This window comes from Vicugna pacos, chromosome 35 (assembly GCF_048564905.1).
Source record: "Vicugna pacos chromosome 35, VicPac4, whole genome shotgun sequence".
Lineage (NCBI taxonomy): Eukaryota > Metazoa > Chordata > Mammalia > Artiodactyla > Camelidae > Vicugna > Vicugna pacos.
The window spans coordinates 25,146,294-25,164,403 of record NC_133021.1 but is presented as its reverse complement, the minus strand read 5'-3'; the positions used below and the strand labels follow the sequence as shown (position 1 = coordinate 25,164,403).

Sequence of the window (18,110 nt, the reverse complement as noted above, 5' to 3'; positions counted from 1 at the left end):
TCTTCCAGGAAGACCACCAGGCCAGATTTAGGTGCCCTTGCTACCTGCTCGCTAGCAAGGCGCTTATCACATGATACTGTCATCTCCTATTTAACATCTGTATCACTTTGCTGATGTGTCTATGTGGTTCATTATTTTAGCCCTTCAAGCGAGGACAGTAACCAAAGAGAGATTCACAAACACTTCTGGATGAGTAAGTAAAAGGAGATTTCCAAATCTATAAAATTCAAACCCAAACTGACTGATATCATCCTGAAAGAATTTAAAAACAGAAACCTTGAGCCCAGCTCTCAAATGGTTTGGTCAAGAAAAGGCGCCTCCCAAAGTGACGAGGAGGAACAGCTGAGAGTGTAGAGGTGCCTTTCACATGAGCAGATTCCAGGTGGGGGCAGTTTAGGGTTACATACAGAAAGCTGCTTCCCAAATTCTTAAACGGACTCCAGTGGAATCTGCCTATAGTTTTGCATAATCAACAAACTGGTTCAAATACTACCTACTAGCCAGTGACTCAGAAAAAGGTAAGAAGTCTCCTCGTCCCTAAGTCTTTACACGGAAAAGACTCGAATCAGGTCTTAACATTTTTTTGTCAGGAGTTCGAAACTCCTTTAAGCCAACATTTTATAGGTGCATTTGAAGCTCAACATCGTCATTTTTACAGGTGAGAAAATTAGGGCTCAAAGAGGCAAAGAAACCGACTCAAGGTCGCACCCGGCTTGTTAGTCCTAAAGCGGGGTTAGGACCCAGGTGCGGAGCTGCACCTGCCGGTCTGGGTCATCACGACTGCAGAGGTGGCTGTGTTTTCAAGACCACGTTGATGTGAAGTGTTGCACCTGCACTGCAAACTGCTAACTCCTACGTGATTCAACAGGGCAGCGAGCCTGAGGAGGAGAACTGGCGGAGGGCGTCCCCTCAGTTGCGGGGCAGCAGAGGGGGACCGGGAAGGATGGCGGTGGAGGAGGACAAGAAGAAGGGACACCAGAGGCGCTGAGCGAGCTCGCCCCAGACCGAGGTGAGACACACCAGGCACTTACCTTTTCTTTGTCACTGGCTTCTCTAGCCACGGTAGAGCCCTGAAACAGAAAGAAGGAATGAAAACGTGCACACGTGGGGCGCTGGTCTCACATGGCTGGTCGGCAGACGTTTAGGGCAGGGTGCGGAAATGAAGTTTTGCTTTGGAGCCGCCCCCGGAGCCTGCTCTGTCCCCTCCCTGAGGGCGCAGCGCCCTCTGCAGGTGTTTCTGTCCACCCATCCCCAACCCGTCCCTCGCTGTGCCACCCTGTGCTGCCTTCTCCCGGCTTCTCGTCCTCCTGCTGGAAATCAGAAAACCTGAGTCACATGACCAGTAACTTAGTAAACGTGGGGTCAAACCACACTCTCCTTACACCAGCTGCCAGAGAGGGTTGGCCTGCGGGTCTTCAACGTCAAGTGGGCCATCAGCTGGCTGCAGAGACCCGAAGGCACTGCAGGCCTCCTTCCCACATTGTGTCTCCCAGGTGGGGCTGCCCTAGACCCGACGGCCCTTCTCCCCGGGTTTAGGGTTAGATGAATGTGCCTTCCTCACCATGAGAACCACCCACTGGGTACTTTCTGTCCCCCTTCCCTTCGGAGGGCCCTTTAAACACACATTTACTTGTACAATTTTGTGCTAGAATCTAGGCTGAGCACAGAGGTATAAAGTAGGAGAAAACACAGTTCTTGGTCTCAGAATTTCTACTCTACTGCACTTGTTTTCAAAACTCTGCCCTCAGCTCTGGTGGTGTCCAAAATGACTGAGTCCACCTCAGATGCCCTGGGGGGGCCTGGGGTGGCGTGCAGGAAGAGACACAGTCCTTTGTGGAAGATCTTAATGCGAAAGAAAGACTGGGAAACAAACAGCCAGTGAGTTCCCAACTTTGTTCATACAACAATGAGTGTTTGTTCCTGGTGCTCCCTGGTGACCATCACAGTGTCCCACACAGCAGCACCCAGCGGTCGCTGATAAATGATCAGGGAAGGAACAGCCCGGTCTGCTGCGCCTCCTGGGGCCCTCTAGTGCTGGACCATAGGACAGCGGAGCAATCTGTCTACTTGACCACCATTTTTTTTTAAATTGAAGTATAGTTGATTTACAGTATTGTGTTAGTTTCTGGTGTACAGCATAGCCATTCAGTTATATGTATATATATTCTTTTTTTAATTGAAGTATAGTCAGTTACAATGTTGTGTCAATTTCTGGTGTACAGCAAAGGAAATTTAACCAACTTTTTAGTCTGTGTGTGTGTGTGTGTGTGTGTGTTGTGTGTTCTCCCTACAATATAATTTACTCTGCTTCTGATTCTCAGTGAAACTTCTCTATGTAAATGCAAATCATCAGCCTGGAAAAACCTCATCCAGATTTAAATTTGTTCAGAATTTTAAAAATTAAAACACAATGAAAAAGGTAATTCAGTCAAGGCCAAGCGTTTGAGCCATGAAATGATGCCAGATGTTCAGGTTCCCCCACAACCAAATGTACTGGCAAGAAAAGAGTTTGTTTATTCTGCAGGCTGAAAAGGGAGATGAAATTGTGAAGGCCAAGGTTCGTTTTAAATTTAACTTTACAAGGTTAGTTTTAACTTAACTATAACATCTGATCTATAAGCATAACTTACATCAGGATGTTCACTAGATGCCTGCTTGAACGAGACACCATCTTAAGCATTTTAGGAGGATAAAAAAAAGTGTGTAGGACACACAAAAAATTGCCTTTCAGGGACTTACTCGCATAGAATGGATGAGATAACCACCATTCACTCGCCACCACCCACAGGCTGGGTGAGACGCTGGACGTGCCCACACAGATCTCACTCAGTCCTCACAACAACCAGCAAGGTAGATAAGATGACGTATTTATTCTACAGCTGAAGAAACTGAGGCCCATAAAGGTCCAGCACCTCACACACAGGTGCCAGGTGGTAACACGGGACCTGTGGCTTCAGAAGTCATCTGGCTTCTTATGTGGGTGAGTCAGACCACGGGCCAGGCCTACACCGTCCTCAGCAGCAGAAGCTAAGCAGGTGCTTCATGAGCAAGATGGGTCCAGAGAGCACTGTGGGGGGCTGGGGTTTCCAGGGAAAAAAGAGCTTTGACTGGGAGGCTGCACAGAGCAAGGCTGTACTGGGGAAGCTGGTGTGGTTCATCTGAACTCTGGATGCTTCCCCTTCCACAGACTTGCATTTCTCAAGGTGTAGTTCAGCACTTAGGGGCCCCAAGACCCTTTCAGGGGGTCTGTAAACACAAAACTCTTTATAATAACACTATTTGCCTTTTTCACTGTCTTGTTAAAAACAAAAGGTGGGCAAAAAACTGTTGGCAGTTTAGCACAAATCCAGCTGTGGCACAAAATGGTACAAGTAGTTTGTCATCAAATACATGAATGTCCTCACCAAAGCAGTGACGTTGCTTTATTATGTCTTGGTGCACATCTTTTCCGTATTCTGTGTGGGAAGTATGCACAAAGCATTCTATTTAAAGCAGGTATGTTTAAAAACAGCCATTTTTGTGATGTTTGAGTTATGAGCTGGGCTAGCCACTTTTTTCACGAAACATTTTTACATGAATGAACAACTGGGAATCTGCTTATTCAGATCTGGGCATCGGGCAGGTATTCGGTCAAAGAGGAGCAGAGCTGCTGGTGTGGCTGAGCGCTGTGACTTTTCAGCAAACAGCTGGCAGGCCCTCGACAGGCCAGTGGTAAAATGTGAGCCTTCAAGTACAAATGAAAAATTCTTAAAACTTGTACCCACCACCCTGAGCTTAACAGCTTCTCAGTATGTAAAGACTTTTCTGATACTGGTGGTGATAGTAACGTGGCTTCGTGATTAATGAAATGTGTTAGCATTTGGAAGAGCATGACCTCAGTGACGCCATCATTCCAAATGACAACAGCCTGATGTATTCAGACCGGGGCATGCAGACAGACCGGTGGATTTTAAAAAGTTCACTAATGTGACTTCAGATTCCACACTGAAATTCCGCTTTGAGAAGTCACCACTGGTCAGGTTTAGGTGTAACATCAAAGAAAAATATCCACAAATTTCTGAAAAAATTATTTTAAAAAATCCATCCTCCCCTTTTCCCACAACGTATTTGTGTAAGGTCTGATTTTCTTTATACACTCTAATCAAATAACACGGCAACAGACTGACAGCAGAACCAGCCTGGACACTCCAAGTATCTCATACTAAGCCAGACATTAAAGAGATACGCAGAGCTGTAAAACAGTGCCACCTGTCCCACTCAATTTTTTGATTTGGAAGGTAGTGATTTTTCATAAAAATATACTAACATGCCATGGTTTTACTAAGTTTTTATCAATTTCTCAATTTCTAACATTGTAAACATCAGTAGACATATACTATGCAAGCAAAAGCTTTTTTTGGGGGGGGTGTCCTCTTTTAAGGATGTGAAGGAGTCCGAGATCAAAAAACTTGAGATCCACTGACCGAGACCAAAAGTTGGCAGACTTTTTCTTAACAGGGTCAGAGAGTAAGTGATTCAGGCTTTGTGGCTCAGAACGGTCTCTGTCACTACTCAACTAGGCCTTCATTTTGCAACCACGCACACTACAGAAGCCATGGGCACTGGCGGTATTCCACTAACGCTATTTGCAGAAATGGCCATGTTGGATCTGCCATGCAGGCAGGTCATAGTTTGCCAGCTCCCAACCTGGACACTCTCTAGGGCAGTGATCCCAGAAGTCAGATCACCTCACTCCCCCTCGGAAGTTCCAGTGGTCACCTCTCACTCCAGGTCTTTGAAACAGCCTGCCTCCGGGCCCCACCCTTCCTGTCTTTACTTCTGTCCGTGGCACTGTCACTGCCCAATACATGATGTACTTAGCACTTATCATCTGTCGCCTCTCTTTACCCAACAGAATGTCAGCTCATTGAGTGCAGGTTCTGTTTTGTTGATCACCCTATTCCCAGCACCTAAAGCAGTGCCTTGCACACTGACGTTCGGTTCATACTAGACATGAACTCTCACAGGTACAAGTGATCCCTGCTTAACACAAAGGAGTGCACTGCTGGTTGCCTGGTGGCTTAAGCCCTGAGTGCCTCCCAAGTGTTCACGATCAATTACAACATTTACAACGTGGACAAGCAAGCTCAATTACCTAATAAAAATCAATCCCACCTTGTTGTATTGCATTACATATATATGCTGCATCTTCTTTTTCCATTCATCTATTGATGTGCACTTAGGGTGCTTCCATATCTTGGCAATTATAAATAATGTTGCCATTAACAGCGGGGTATATGTACCTTTTGGAATTCTTATTTAGTCATTGGCTTTATTCCTTTGATAACTACGTAAGTTTAAAAAGCTAAAGATCTAAATGTTCTTAGAAACAATGAACAGTACATATATGTAAATTTAAAAAAATATGTGCAAGACTTCCGGGCAAGATGGCGGAGTAGAAGGACGCTTGTAAGCCACCCTCTCCCACAAATACACCAAGACCCACATCTACAGACCCACTCAGCCAACCAGAGCACCTGCGGAACTCCAACAGATCATCACCCTCTTCAAAAGATAAAGACGCCAAAAATCTGGTAGGAGAAAAGAAAAAAGAAAGAACAAAAGGCAAAGCAGCGCGGGACGGGTCCCGCGGGGAGGGAGCGGCAAAGGAGGACTGGCGCTTGCTCGCTGGGTCTCCCCTCTCCAACTGAGAGGCCAGCGGGACGGAGGGGGAGCCTCCGAGGTTCGGATCTGTACAGAGCAGCCCTTGTCTGACAGAAGTAAGTTAAACGGGCACAGAGCGTCCCCCCGACACCCAACCTGAGACACGGGCCGGCAGCAGCGGGCAGGGCCAGGCTGCATAATCTGGGCGGAGGACGGGGGCGGCTGCATGGAGGAAACTCCGGGGGACTGCAAGGGGCTGGGCGCCGGGGCTGTGGGTGTACAGGACAGAACAACCTGGGCCCTCCATAAAACAGCAAGGTTGATGTGCTCTCGGGGGAAGGGTGCATACCCCCATCTCTGAAAACACACGGAAACTTTTCAGGGGAAGAGGGGCGGGGCCCAGGCAGAGCCGCCATATTCTCCGGCGCTTAACACCCAGGCGGGGGCAGAGACGAAACCTGCGTCCGCACCGAAGGGCTTAGCAGCCTCAAGGGCCAGACTGAGACGGGCCTACAGCCCTGGGCAGATAGGACCCTTCCATTCTGGTACCCCAGAGAACTTGCTCCACAAAGACAAACAAGCAGCTGGGTCTTGGCTCGGAGCAGGGACGAGGCTGCCCCTGGGTCTTCCCCGAGCCCACACGCGGAGCGCGACCGGGGCGGAGCGCCGGCGCAGAGCGCGCAGCCGCACAGAGCAGCGGAGCTACCGGCAGCGCAGGCAGGGGGAGAGCGGCCCCCCGCCTGTCGGGCAGGAACACAACCCCTGACCGAGGTGCTGGGAGGGGGCACGACCCGCCCTCCTGCCTGGCCAGTCTGCAACATCTGACTGCGGCATCCAGAGGGGCAGTGACCCGCCCGCCCGCAGCAGAGGAGAGCTGCATCTGACCCCGTGTTAGGAGGAGGCGCGATCTGCTTGCCGACAGGTGCTGGGAGCAGCACAGAAGAGGGCGCCACCGGAGGGCCTGTGAAAACAAGCTGAGCTTCCAAAACAGGACGAAGACAGAAGGACTTCACATTAAAAGCACACAGACTCCAGGAGAACACCGACAACCCCCCCCTTTTTTTTTTTTTTTTGGTTTTTGTTTTGCTTTGTTTTGTTTTTTTGTTTTCTGTTTTTGTTTCTGTTTTGTTTTGTTTTAATCGGTTTTTACCTGTTCTATTTTCAATTACTCTTTTAATTTTTACCTCTTAATTCATTTCTATTTCTCTTGGGTTTTGATGTCCTGTTATTGATTAGACATAGGCTTCAAACACATATATTCATCTCCCCACCCCCCCCTTTTTTTTTAAGGTTTTAAAAGGACTTCTCCACCCGATTAATACTCTGCTACAACCCGTTCTTCTATTATTCATTATACATTGTTTTCAAACCCTCTTTCTCCCTTCTTTTAAAAATCTTTCTCTCTTATTCTTTTCTCTTTATTTCTTTTTTTCCTAAGTTCTATTCCTAAATAGGCATTAGATAGATAAAATCCTTAAGATCCAAAATAGACAACTGATACTTCATAAACCACAGTGCCAGAGAGGTATGAGCAAGATGAAGAAGCAGAGAAACCTTTCCCAATTAAAAGAACAAGAGGAATCCCCTGAAAGAAAGCTCAATGAAATAGACATCGATAGCCTACTAGATCAAGATTTCAAAAAAGGAGTGATCAAATTGCTGAAGGAATTAAAAGAGATAATGCTTAGAGAAATAAAATATGTCAAAAATGAAATTGAAGCTATAAAGAAGAGCCAAGCAAAATGGGAAAACTCAATGACAGAGATGAGGAATGATCTAACAGCTGTGCAAAGCCGACTAGTTAATGCAGAGGAACGAATTAGTGATCTAGAAGACAGGGCAAGAGAAAGCACCCATTCAGAAGAACTACAAGATAAGCAAATAAAAAATAATGATAATAGCATAAGGGACCTATGGGATAATATAAAGCGTCCCAATCTTCGCATAATAGGGGTCCCAGAAGGGGAAGAAGGATCAAAGGGGATTGAAAAGGTTTTTGAAGAAATCATGACTGAAAACTTCCCAAACTTAAAGAAGGAATCAGATATCCAAGTACAGGAAGCTCAGAGGGTCCCAAACAGGAAGAACCCAAATAGACCCACACCAAGACATATCATAATCAAGATGGCCAGAGTCAAGGATAAAGAAATGATTCTAAAGGCAGCAAGAGAAAAGCAAAGAGTGAACTACAAGGGAACCCCCATAAGGCTCTCAGCTGATTTCTCTACACAAACACTACAGGCCAGAAGGGAGTGGCAAGATAGATTCAAAGCCCTGAATGAAAAAAAGATGCAGCCTAGGATACTTTATCCAGCAAGGCTATCCTTTAGGATAGAAGGAGAAATAAAGAGTTTCACAGACAAAAAAAAAGCTGCAGGAGTTTAGCAACACTAAACCCATGCTAAAAGAAATATTGAAAGGGCTATTCTAAATAGAAAAGCAGCAGGATGCTACAGAAATGAGAAACGTACAACTGGAAAGGTGATAACTCATGAATTACAAATAAAGAAAACACGAAATTATAAAAGACATACAACTCACTGAGAGTGGGAGAGGGAGGCAGGGAAATATAGAATTTTTTTTCTTTCTTTTTTAAAATTTTTTTAACAGTAGGATGGGTTTGAGATCATGTTATTATCAGTTTATTAAAAACGGGTATAGGTTAATAGATTTACAAAAAAGGGTAACCACAAGTCAAAAATTTACAAGGGAGTCACAAAAATTAAATAAAATCCATGATAATACAAAGGAAAATTACCAAACCACAAAAGGAAGAAGAAAGGAACAAAGAGGATATACCAATTCAACTGCAAAGATAAGTTCAAAATGGCAATAAACACACATCTATCATTAATTACTGTAAATGTTAATGGACTAAATGCTCCAGTCAAAAGACATAGAGTGGCAGACTGGATAATAAAGCAAGAACTTCAATATGCTGCATACAAGAGACCCACTTTAGGGAGAAGGACACATATAGATTGAGAGTGAAAGGATGGAAAAGAATATTCCATGCAAATGGAAAAGCCAAAAAAGCAGGTGTTGCAGTACTGATTTCAGACAAAATAGACTTTAAAACAAAGGCCATAAAGAAAGATAAAGAAGGACATTTTATAATGATTAAAGGAGTGATACAAGATGAAGATATTACACTCGTTAATATATATGCACCCAATATAGGAGCACCTAAGTACATACAAGAATTACTAACAGATATAAAGGGGGATATTGATGGGAATACAATCATAGTTGGAGATTTTAACACTGCATTAACATCACTAGACAGATCTTCCAGACAGAAAATAAACAAGGCAACAGAGAAATTAAATACTACAATAGAAAAACTAGATTTGGTGGATATTTTCAGAGCTTTACACCCCCAAAAAATAGAATATACATTCTTTTCAAGTGCACATGGAACATTTTCCAGGATTGATCATGTACTTGGACACAAAAGAAACCTCAACAAATTTAAGAAGATAGAAATTATCTCAAGCATCTTTACTGACCACAATGCCATGAAACTGGAAATCAACAACAGAGAAACAAAGGAGAAAAAAAGAAAAGCATGGAGATTAAACAATATGTTATTGAAAAAACAATGGATCAATGAGGAAATCAAAGCTGAAATTAAAAAATACCTTGAGACAAATGATAATGAAAGCACAACCACTCAAAACCTATGGGACACAGCAAAGGCAGTGCTAAGAGGGAAGTTTATAGCGATACAGGCCTTTCTCAAAAAAGAAGAACAATCTCAAATAAACAAGTTAACCCACCACATAAATCAATTAGAAAAAGAAGAACAAAAAGCCCCAAAAAGCAGCAGAAGGAAGGAAATAATAAAGATCAGAGAGGAATTAAATACAATAGAGATTAACAAGACCATAGAAAAAATCAACCAAACCAAAAGTTGGTTTTTTGAAAAAGTAAATAAAATCGACAAACCTCTGGCCAAACTCACAAAAAAAGAAAAAAGAGAGAGCACAAATTAGCAAAATAAGAAAGGAAAATGGAGAAATTACAACAAACAAAATAGAAATACAGAATATCATACGAGAATATTATGAAAAACTATATGGAACCAAACTGGATAACCTAGAGGAGATGGACAAGTTTCTGGAAACATACTGTCCACCAAAACTGAATCAAGAAGAAACTGAACACTTGAACAACCCGATCACTAAAAAGGAAATAGAAATAGCAATTAAAAACCTCCCTACAAATAAAAGTCCAGGACCGGACGGCTTCACTGGGGAATTCTACCAAACATACAAAGAAGAACTCATACCAGTCCTTCTCAAACTCTTCCAGACGATTGAAAAGGAGGGAATACTCCCAAACTCTTTCTATGAAGCCACGATCACCCTGATACCAAAACCAGGCAAAGACACTACAAAAAAAGAGAATTATAGGCCAATATCACTGATGAACATAGACGCCAAAATCCTCACCAAAATTTTAGCAAATAGAATCCAACAACACATAAAAAAGATTATACATCATGACCAAGTGGGGTTCATCCCAGGGACACAAGGCTGGTTCAACATACGCAAATCAATCAATGTAATACATCACATCAACAAGAGAAAGGACAAAAACCACATGATCATCTCAATCGATGCAGAAAAAGCATTTGATAAAATTCAACACCCATTTATGATAAAAACTCTCGCCAAAGTGGGTATAGAGGGAACATATCTCAACATAATAAAAGCTATATATGACAAACCTATAGCCAGCATAGTTCTCAACGGTGAAAAACTCAAAAGCTTCCCACTAAAATCTGGGACAAGACAAGGATGCCCACTATCACCACTCCTATTCAATATAGTCCTGGAAGTCCTAGCCACAGCAATCAGGCAAGAGAAAGAAATAAAAGGGATCCAAATTGGAAAAGAAGAGGTAAAAGTGTCATTATATGCTGATGACATGTTACTATATATAGAAAACCCTAAAAGGTCCACAAAAAAGCTACTAGAGCTGATCGAAGAATTCAGCAAGGTAGCAGGTTACAAAATTAATGTTCAAAAATCAGTTGCCTTTCTTTACACTAGCGATAAATCAACAGAAAAAGAAAGTAAAGAAACAATCCCCTTTAAAATAGCACCCAAAGTAATAAAATATCTGGGAATAAATCTAACCAAGGAGGTGAAAGAATTATACACAGAAAACTATAAACCACTGATGAAGGAAATTAAAGAAGACTTTAAAAAATGGAAAGATATTCCATGCTCTTGGATTGGAAGAATCAATATTGTTAAAATGGTCACACTGCCCAAGGCAATCTACAGATTTAATGCAATCCCTATCCAATTACCCAGGACATATTTCACAGAACTAGAACAAATCATAATAAAATTTATATGGAACCATCAAAGACCTAGAATTGCTAAAGCATTACTGAAGAGAAAGAATGAGGCTGGAGGAATAACTCTCCCAGACTTCAGACAATACTATAGAGCTACAGTCATCAAGACAGCATGGTATTGGTACCAAAACAGACATATAGACCAATGGAACAGAATAGAGAGCCCAGAAATGAACCCACAAACTTTTGGTCAACTCATCTTCGACAAAGGAGGCAAGAATATACAATGGAATAAAGACAGTCTCTTCAGCAAATGGTGTTGGGAAAACTGGACAGCAGCATGTAAAACAATGAAGCTAGAACACACTCTTACACCATATACAAAAATCAACTCAAAATGGATTAAAGACTTAAACATAAGACAAGATACAATAAACCTCCTGGAGGAAAACATAGGCAAAACATTATCTGACATACATTTCAAAAATTTTCTCCTAGAAGAAATAAAAGCAAGAATAAACAAATGGGACCTAATGAAACTTACAAGCTTCTGCAGAGCAAAGGAAACCAGAGATAAAACAAGAAGAAAACCTACGGAATGGGAGAAAATTTTTGCAAGTGAAACTGACAAAGGCTTGATCTCCAAAATATATAAGCAGCTCATACGACTCAATAAGAAAAAAATAAACACCCCAATCCAAAAATGGGCAGAAGAACCTAAACAAGCAATTCGCCAAGGAAGACATACAAATGATCAAAAAACACATGAAAAAATGTTCAATATCACTAATTATCAGAGAAATGCAAATCAAAACTACAATGAGGTATCACCTCACACCAGTCAGAATGGCCGTCATTCAAAAATCCAAAAATGACAAATGCTGGAGAGGCTGTGGAGAAAGGGGAACCCTCCTACACTGCTGGTGGGAATGCAGTTTGGTGCAGCCACTATGGAAAACAGTGTGGCGATTCCTCAAAAGACTAGGAATAGACTTACCATATGACCCAGGAATCCCACTCCTGGGCTTGTACCCAGAAGGAAATCTACTTCAGGATGACACCTGCACCCCAATGTTCATAGCAGCACTATTAACAATAGCCAAAACATGGAAACAACCTAAATGTCCATCAACAGGTGACTGGATAAAGAAGATGTGGTATATTTATACAATGGAATACTACTCAGCCATAAAAACCGACAACATAATGCCATTTGCAGCAACATGGATGCTCCTAGAGAATGTCATTCTAAGTGAAGTAAGCCAGAAAGAGAAAGAAAAATACCATATGAGATCGCTCATATGTGGAATCTAAAAAACAAAAACAAACAAACAAACAAAAACAAAGCATAAATACAGGACAGAAATAGACTCATGGACAGAGAATACAGACTTGTGGTTACTGGGGGGGGGGCGGGGTAGAGGGTGGGAAGGGATAGACTGGGATTTCAAAACTGTAGAACAGATAAACAAGATTACACTGTATAGCACAGGGAAATATACACAAAATGTTATGATAAATCACAGAGAAAAAATGTGACAATGAGTGTGTATATGTCCATGTATGACTGAAAAATTGTACTGAACACTGGAATTTGACACAACACTGTAAAATGATTATGAATCAATAAAAATGTAAAAAAAAAAAAAAGAAAAAAGAAAAGAAAAGATATCCATTGGTCACAATTAGAGAAATACAAATTAAAAAAAAAATATGTGCAGTATATTGTGTATATGTATTTACATGCAATACACTGTATATGTGCAAACTGTTAACAATGCTACCTAATAAAATTGAAAATGAAAAAAAATCTCACCTTTAAGTCATATTTCCTATATACAGATAAACGGTGGCTGAACACATTTCTTGTAACAATCACATATATTTCAACTCCATCAACATTAAGCCGGTACATGCCCAGGAACTGGGGAAGAAGGGTGATCCCATGACATTCCACTATATACTGCATCAGAGAGAAAGAAAAAAGGGGAAAAAAGATCTAGTTAAAATGTGTTTGATCAGATGCAAAATATAACTCTTCTGCCTGTGGTGTTTATAAAAAGTGATAAAAGACTTATACAACTATTAATGCCCTATTTATAGAAAATGACCAAATTTGTACTGCTGAAGACCAGTTATGGGTCTACCGTGCACACACAGATAAGAAAATTCAACTTTATCTGTAGAGATACTCTTTTCCTAACATTCTGAACTGATCTGTAAAGTCAGAAACTGTACATAATGGTGTAAGGTGACTGGACAAGTGACTGGCCCTTTCTGTAATTCCTTTAAAGTAAAACCACACTCCACCTGGGGTCCGTCTTCCTCAGAAGGCCTGATGATGATTTTTATGAGGTTGAGGCAGCATCCCTTGGCCTCTAAGATTAGCCCCTTTAATAGTGTTAAAGTTGAGATTAAAGAGGAAACTGGCAAAAGCTTGGTGTTAGAAGCTGGGAGAGTCGGGCTCTAGTCCTGGTTTTCTTGCCTCTCAATGAGACGCAAATGTCTCGAGCTACACTGCCCACCACAGCAGTGGTGTAAAGAAGGGCTCGCTCCTGCTCTACAGAAAGATGGAGATTCTTTGGCTCCATATTGGTTTCCATCAAGTCCACTGGACAAGCCCTAGCAAGGACCCCACTTCCAATGAGAGTTGCAAAAACACAACATGAATTTATTAGTCTTTAATGACCATACTCTAAAAGGCCACAAGATGGAGACACTTCTCAAAAGATGATCTCTATAAACTGGGTCCCACTGCACTTTCCAAAGGAAAGTTAGGTTTTCCTAAAATGGCTTAAAGACTTAAGATATGATAAACCTCCTAGAAGAAAACATAGGTAAAACATTCTTTTCCATAAATCTTAGTAATGTTCTCCGAGGGCAGTCTATCCAGGCAATAGAAATAAAAGCAAAAGTTAACAAACGGGACCTAATTAAACTGAAAAGCTTTAACAAAGGAAACCATAAGCAAAACAAAATGACAACCTACAGAATGGGAGAAAATATCTGCAAATGATGCGAAGGATAGAGATTTAATTTCCAGAATATATTAGCAGCTCATACAACTTAATAAGAAAAAAACAAATAACCCAATCCAAAAGTGAGCAAAGACCTAAACAAGCAATTCTCCAATGAACAGGCACATGAAAAAATGCTCATAATCACTAGTTATCAGAGAAATGCAAATCAAAACTACAATAAGGTATCACCTCACACCAGTCAGAATGGCCATCATTCAAAAGTCACAAAGAACAATAAACACTGGCGAGGGTGTGGAGAAAAGTGAACCTTCCTACACTGCTGGTGGGAATGCAGTTTGTTGCAGCCACTGTGGAAAACAGCATGGAGAGTTCTCAAAAAGCTAAAAATAGGCTTACCATATGATCCAGAAATCCTACTCCTGGGCATATATCCAGAGGGAACCTTAACTCAAAAAGATACATGCACCCCCATGTTCACAGCAGCACTGTATACAATAGCTAAGACATGGAAACAACCTAAATGTCCATCGACAGATGACTGGATAAAGAAGTTGTATACTTATAGAATGGACTACTACTCAGCCATAAAAAGAATAAAATAATGCTATTTGCAGTGACATGGATGGACCTAGAGATCATCATTCTAAGTGAAGTAAGCCAGAAAGAGAAAGAAAAATACCACTTGATATCACTTATATGTGGAACCTAAAAGAAAAAAAACATGAACTCATCTACAAAACAGAAACAGATTCGCAGACACAGTAAACAGTCTTATGCTTACCAGGGGGAAGGGAGTGGGAAGGGATAAATTTGGGAGTTTGAGATTTGTAAATGTTAGCCACTATATATAAAAATAGATTAAAGTTTCTTCTGTACAGCACAGGGAACTATATTCAATATCCTGTAATAACACTTAATGAAAAAGAATATGAGAATACATGTATATATGTATGACTGAGACACTGTGCTGTACACCAGAAATTGACACACTGTAATTGACTGTTCAATTAAAAAAATAAAAATATAAGGGGTGGAAAGAAGAGTTCAAAAACTATTGCCCATGACATGTGTGTGAAATCTCTAGGATGTCATCATGCATGTCATCATGAACAGTATTCCAAAATTGTAAAAACTGTACCCACTGGGCCTCTTTACAGAGATATCTGAAAGAATGGTCACCATGGTAATGGTGAAATTTAGGGTAACTGCTTTCTTCTTTTTTCAAAAAAGAAATTATACTGCTTGAATTTTTGTTTTACAATGAGCATTTTGTAAAAATAAGTAATCAGAATGCCCTTTCAAACTATTTAGTGGTAAACACAGTCAACTATGATAATACTAAACCATCTTAAGAATTTTTTTTAAAGTCTTTAGTTTTTATCATTAAAGAAAAGATTAACAGTGTCAGTACAGGAGTTCAGTATTTGCCACCCAGAGTTTTGGCAGATTTTAAAAATGCTCCTGTCCTTTTTAAAAGCCTTACCATAATTGAGTTATGTATTTCAATTTCATGGATTTTTCTGAGTAGGGTTTCACCTCCAACCTGTTCTTAATTTGAAGTCAGCCCACAGGAACCTTTTCTGTTTCTCTCCTTTCAAAAATTAGTAAATTATGCACGTATATGTATGACTGAACTATTATGCTGTACACCAGAACTTGACACAACATTGTAAACTGACTATATTTCAACTTAAAAAATTAGTAAATTAATGTAGGTTTTGCTAATACAAAACAGGTGGTAAAGAGCTCTTGGCTGAAAAGATTTCTACAGTCTGATGTAAAGAAATAAAAAGAGTGGTTGTCTTGTGCTTCTGAAGAGAGACAGCTGGATAAAACTTAGAAGCACGGAGGCTACGGGGTCTAGCCATGTAAGCTCTGCAGAAAGAACACAGGTTCGTGAGCCAAAAAGAGATGCAGATGTGACCTGGCACCTCCACCCGCTCACTGTGGGGTCCCGAGCAAGTCACTAAAGCACTCGTCATTTTAGTTCCACTTGTTGGAAAGTGAGCACCATGATTCCTACCAAGAAGATTATTGTGAGGATTCCAGGAACAGTGTGTCAGAATACTTCCCACCACGCCTGTGTCTGGCCCGTGCTCTTTCTCCTACGGCAGAGGACAATGATCATAGTCATTTTATTCAAAACTTTGATAAGAAATTTTAATGTTAGGCCTCTCTGCTTTGTGCTCCCAACTGACCCCGGACATGATCTGTGGTCTGCTTGAAGGGAGGGTCTGCGCAGGTGATTCTGGGACCGACAGGACATGTCTCCTGCCCTGTAGGAGCCCATGGGTTTCTGTCTGACCATCCATCTCCCTCCCCTTCATGCTGTTCTGCTCAGATTATGCTCATCACGGTCTCTCTTTTAAAAGTCCTGATGGTAAGAGATGTCTTTGATCAAAATCTGTCCAGAGCCACAGAGTGCCACGGGACAGAGTAGACACTAAACACTATTCACGTGGATGAACATGTCAAAGAAACCTGAATACTATACAGAAAATCACTGACAAGCTTTTTTTCCCCAGGGAAAAACACACAGATCACATTCTACACCACCTCTATCTTTAAGGTTTAAATACATTACTACGTATTAAAAACACATTACATTTGATCCACTTCATCAAGTTTCTACATGCACTCATTCTCAAAGGGAAGGCTCACCTATAAGGCTCTTTGATGAACACCTTGAAAAATACAGATTTCATAAACTTAAAACTCCTGAGTTTATAAATATGTCCAAAGCCACAACCCTAAAAAGCCTGTCCTGTTAGATACCAGTGCTGACCAGCAGCAGCTGGGAGCAAAGGTTTAGAAAAGCATTTATGGGTGAAAACTTCGCAGAAGACAAAATTCTCCCCATTAATCGAATTTCTGGGTGGGGGCACTTGGAAAAGAATACAGTTTCATTTCAGTGGAGGAACAGCTCACTGGGTCTACAAACACCACCGGTGGGGGACCACCGTACTGTAGATTGAGGGGGTCCCTGCATGTGGGAGTTGATTCGAAAGCCCAAACAACGAATCCTCTCGGATTCTTTGCCAGCTGACCCAGGAAATGCTGTGCACAAACCCTAGCAGCAGTGGGCACATCTATAAGGAATCCAACCCCTTCCCAACACACATACAAACATCTGGGGAGATTGTAAGCTCACAGCCACATCATGCTGCTCAAGCCCTCCTGGTCCAGCTCCCCACTCACTAGCTGTGTGACCTTGGGTGAATTAGTCAACCTCTCTGTGTCTCTGCATTTGGAGTGGGTAATATTAGTACTGAGCACAAAGGGGTTTTGTGAAGGATGTGACAATCAGGGAAATGGCACTGGGGGGACTGCCGATGACTCAAGCAGGAGCAGGATGAAACCAAGACCCTGGGGTAAGGGGTGGGACAGGAAGGCAGGGCAAGGGTAAGGGAGGCAGGTTTTCACCTGCTGTATTCCTAAAATGCTCCCCGAGAAACAGATTCTATTTTAAATACATGATGGGGAGAGGGGAGGGTATAGTTCAGTGGTAGAGTGTTTGCTTAGCAAGCATGAGGTCCTGGGTTCAATCCTCAGTCTCCATTAAAAAAAAAATTAAATGCATTGGAATTCCTAAAATCTCCATAGAACAAGGACTCCAAAAATGAAAAATGTTGCACGTGTGTGTATGTAGCTGTTTAGAAAGTAAGGTAATATTTTTGTAAATATAAAAGAAACACTAAAAAATTCTATTTCTCACTTATGTTGCTTTCAGGATCAGAAATCTAGCACCTTCAAAAGCTGAAAAACATCACTGTCAAATTAACAAAACCACCCGTCAATAAGTGCTTCGAAATTATTTTTAAAGGATGTACTGGTGACACTACAGTATCATGATCGGTTTTTTGGCATGAGCACCCTCTCTCTTTTCAACAGTTAAAAACATCCTCAGCATGTTAATTCCTTTGTGACATTGATTCTCTCGTAAGACAGTCTAAGGGTGAACATTTGCTCCCTCCGTTCTCCATGCTTAATTTTACAAAATTTTATAAGATTACAAAAATGGAGAAATATGGTGAAGATATTTCTTTCACTTTCTACCACCTTCTGGATGTGGCTCCAAGGCAGTCAGTCCTCCCCCACTGGCAACAGACACAGTCAACGCGGCTGTTCCCGACCTGCTGTGTCAGTATCTCCGTTTACAGGCTCAACAGGTGCAT

At 41.6% G+C, this 18,110-nt stretch overlaps 1 protein-coding gene across 1 annotated transcript in view; it reads right to left on the bottom strand.

The window, feature by feature from the left end:
• Nucleotides 1-18,110, bottom strand: part of PIP4K2A (phosphatidylinositol-5-phosphate 4-kinase type 2 alpha) — a 166,288-nt gene that overhangs the window by 28,492 nt on the left and 119,686 nt on the right. Inside the window, exons 5-6 of the mRNA XM_072955146.1 lie at nt 12,771-12,917; nt 1,032-1,070 (exon numbers count right to left, since the gene is read on the bottom strand). Of these exons, the coding sequence (XP_072811247.1) occupies nt 1,032-1,070; nt 12,771-12,917 (186 nt within the window). The remainder of the gene's footprint in view (nt 1-1,031; nt 1,071-12,770; nt 12,918-18,110) is intronic.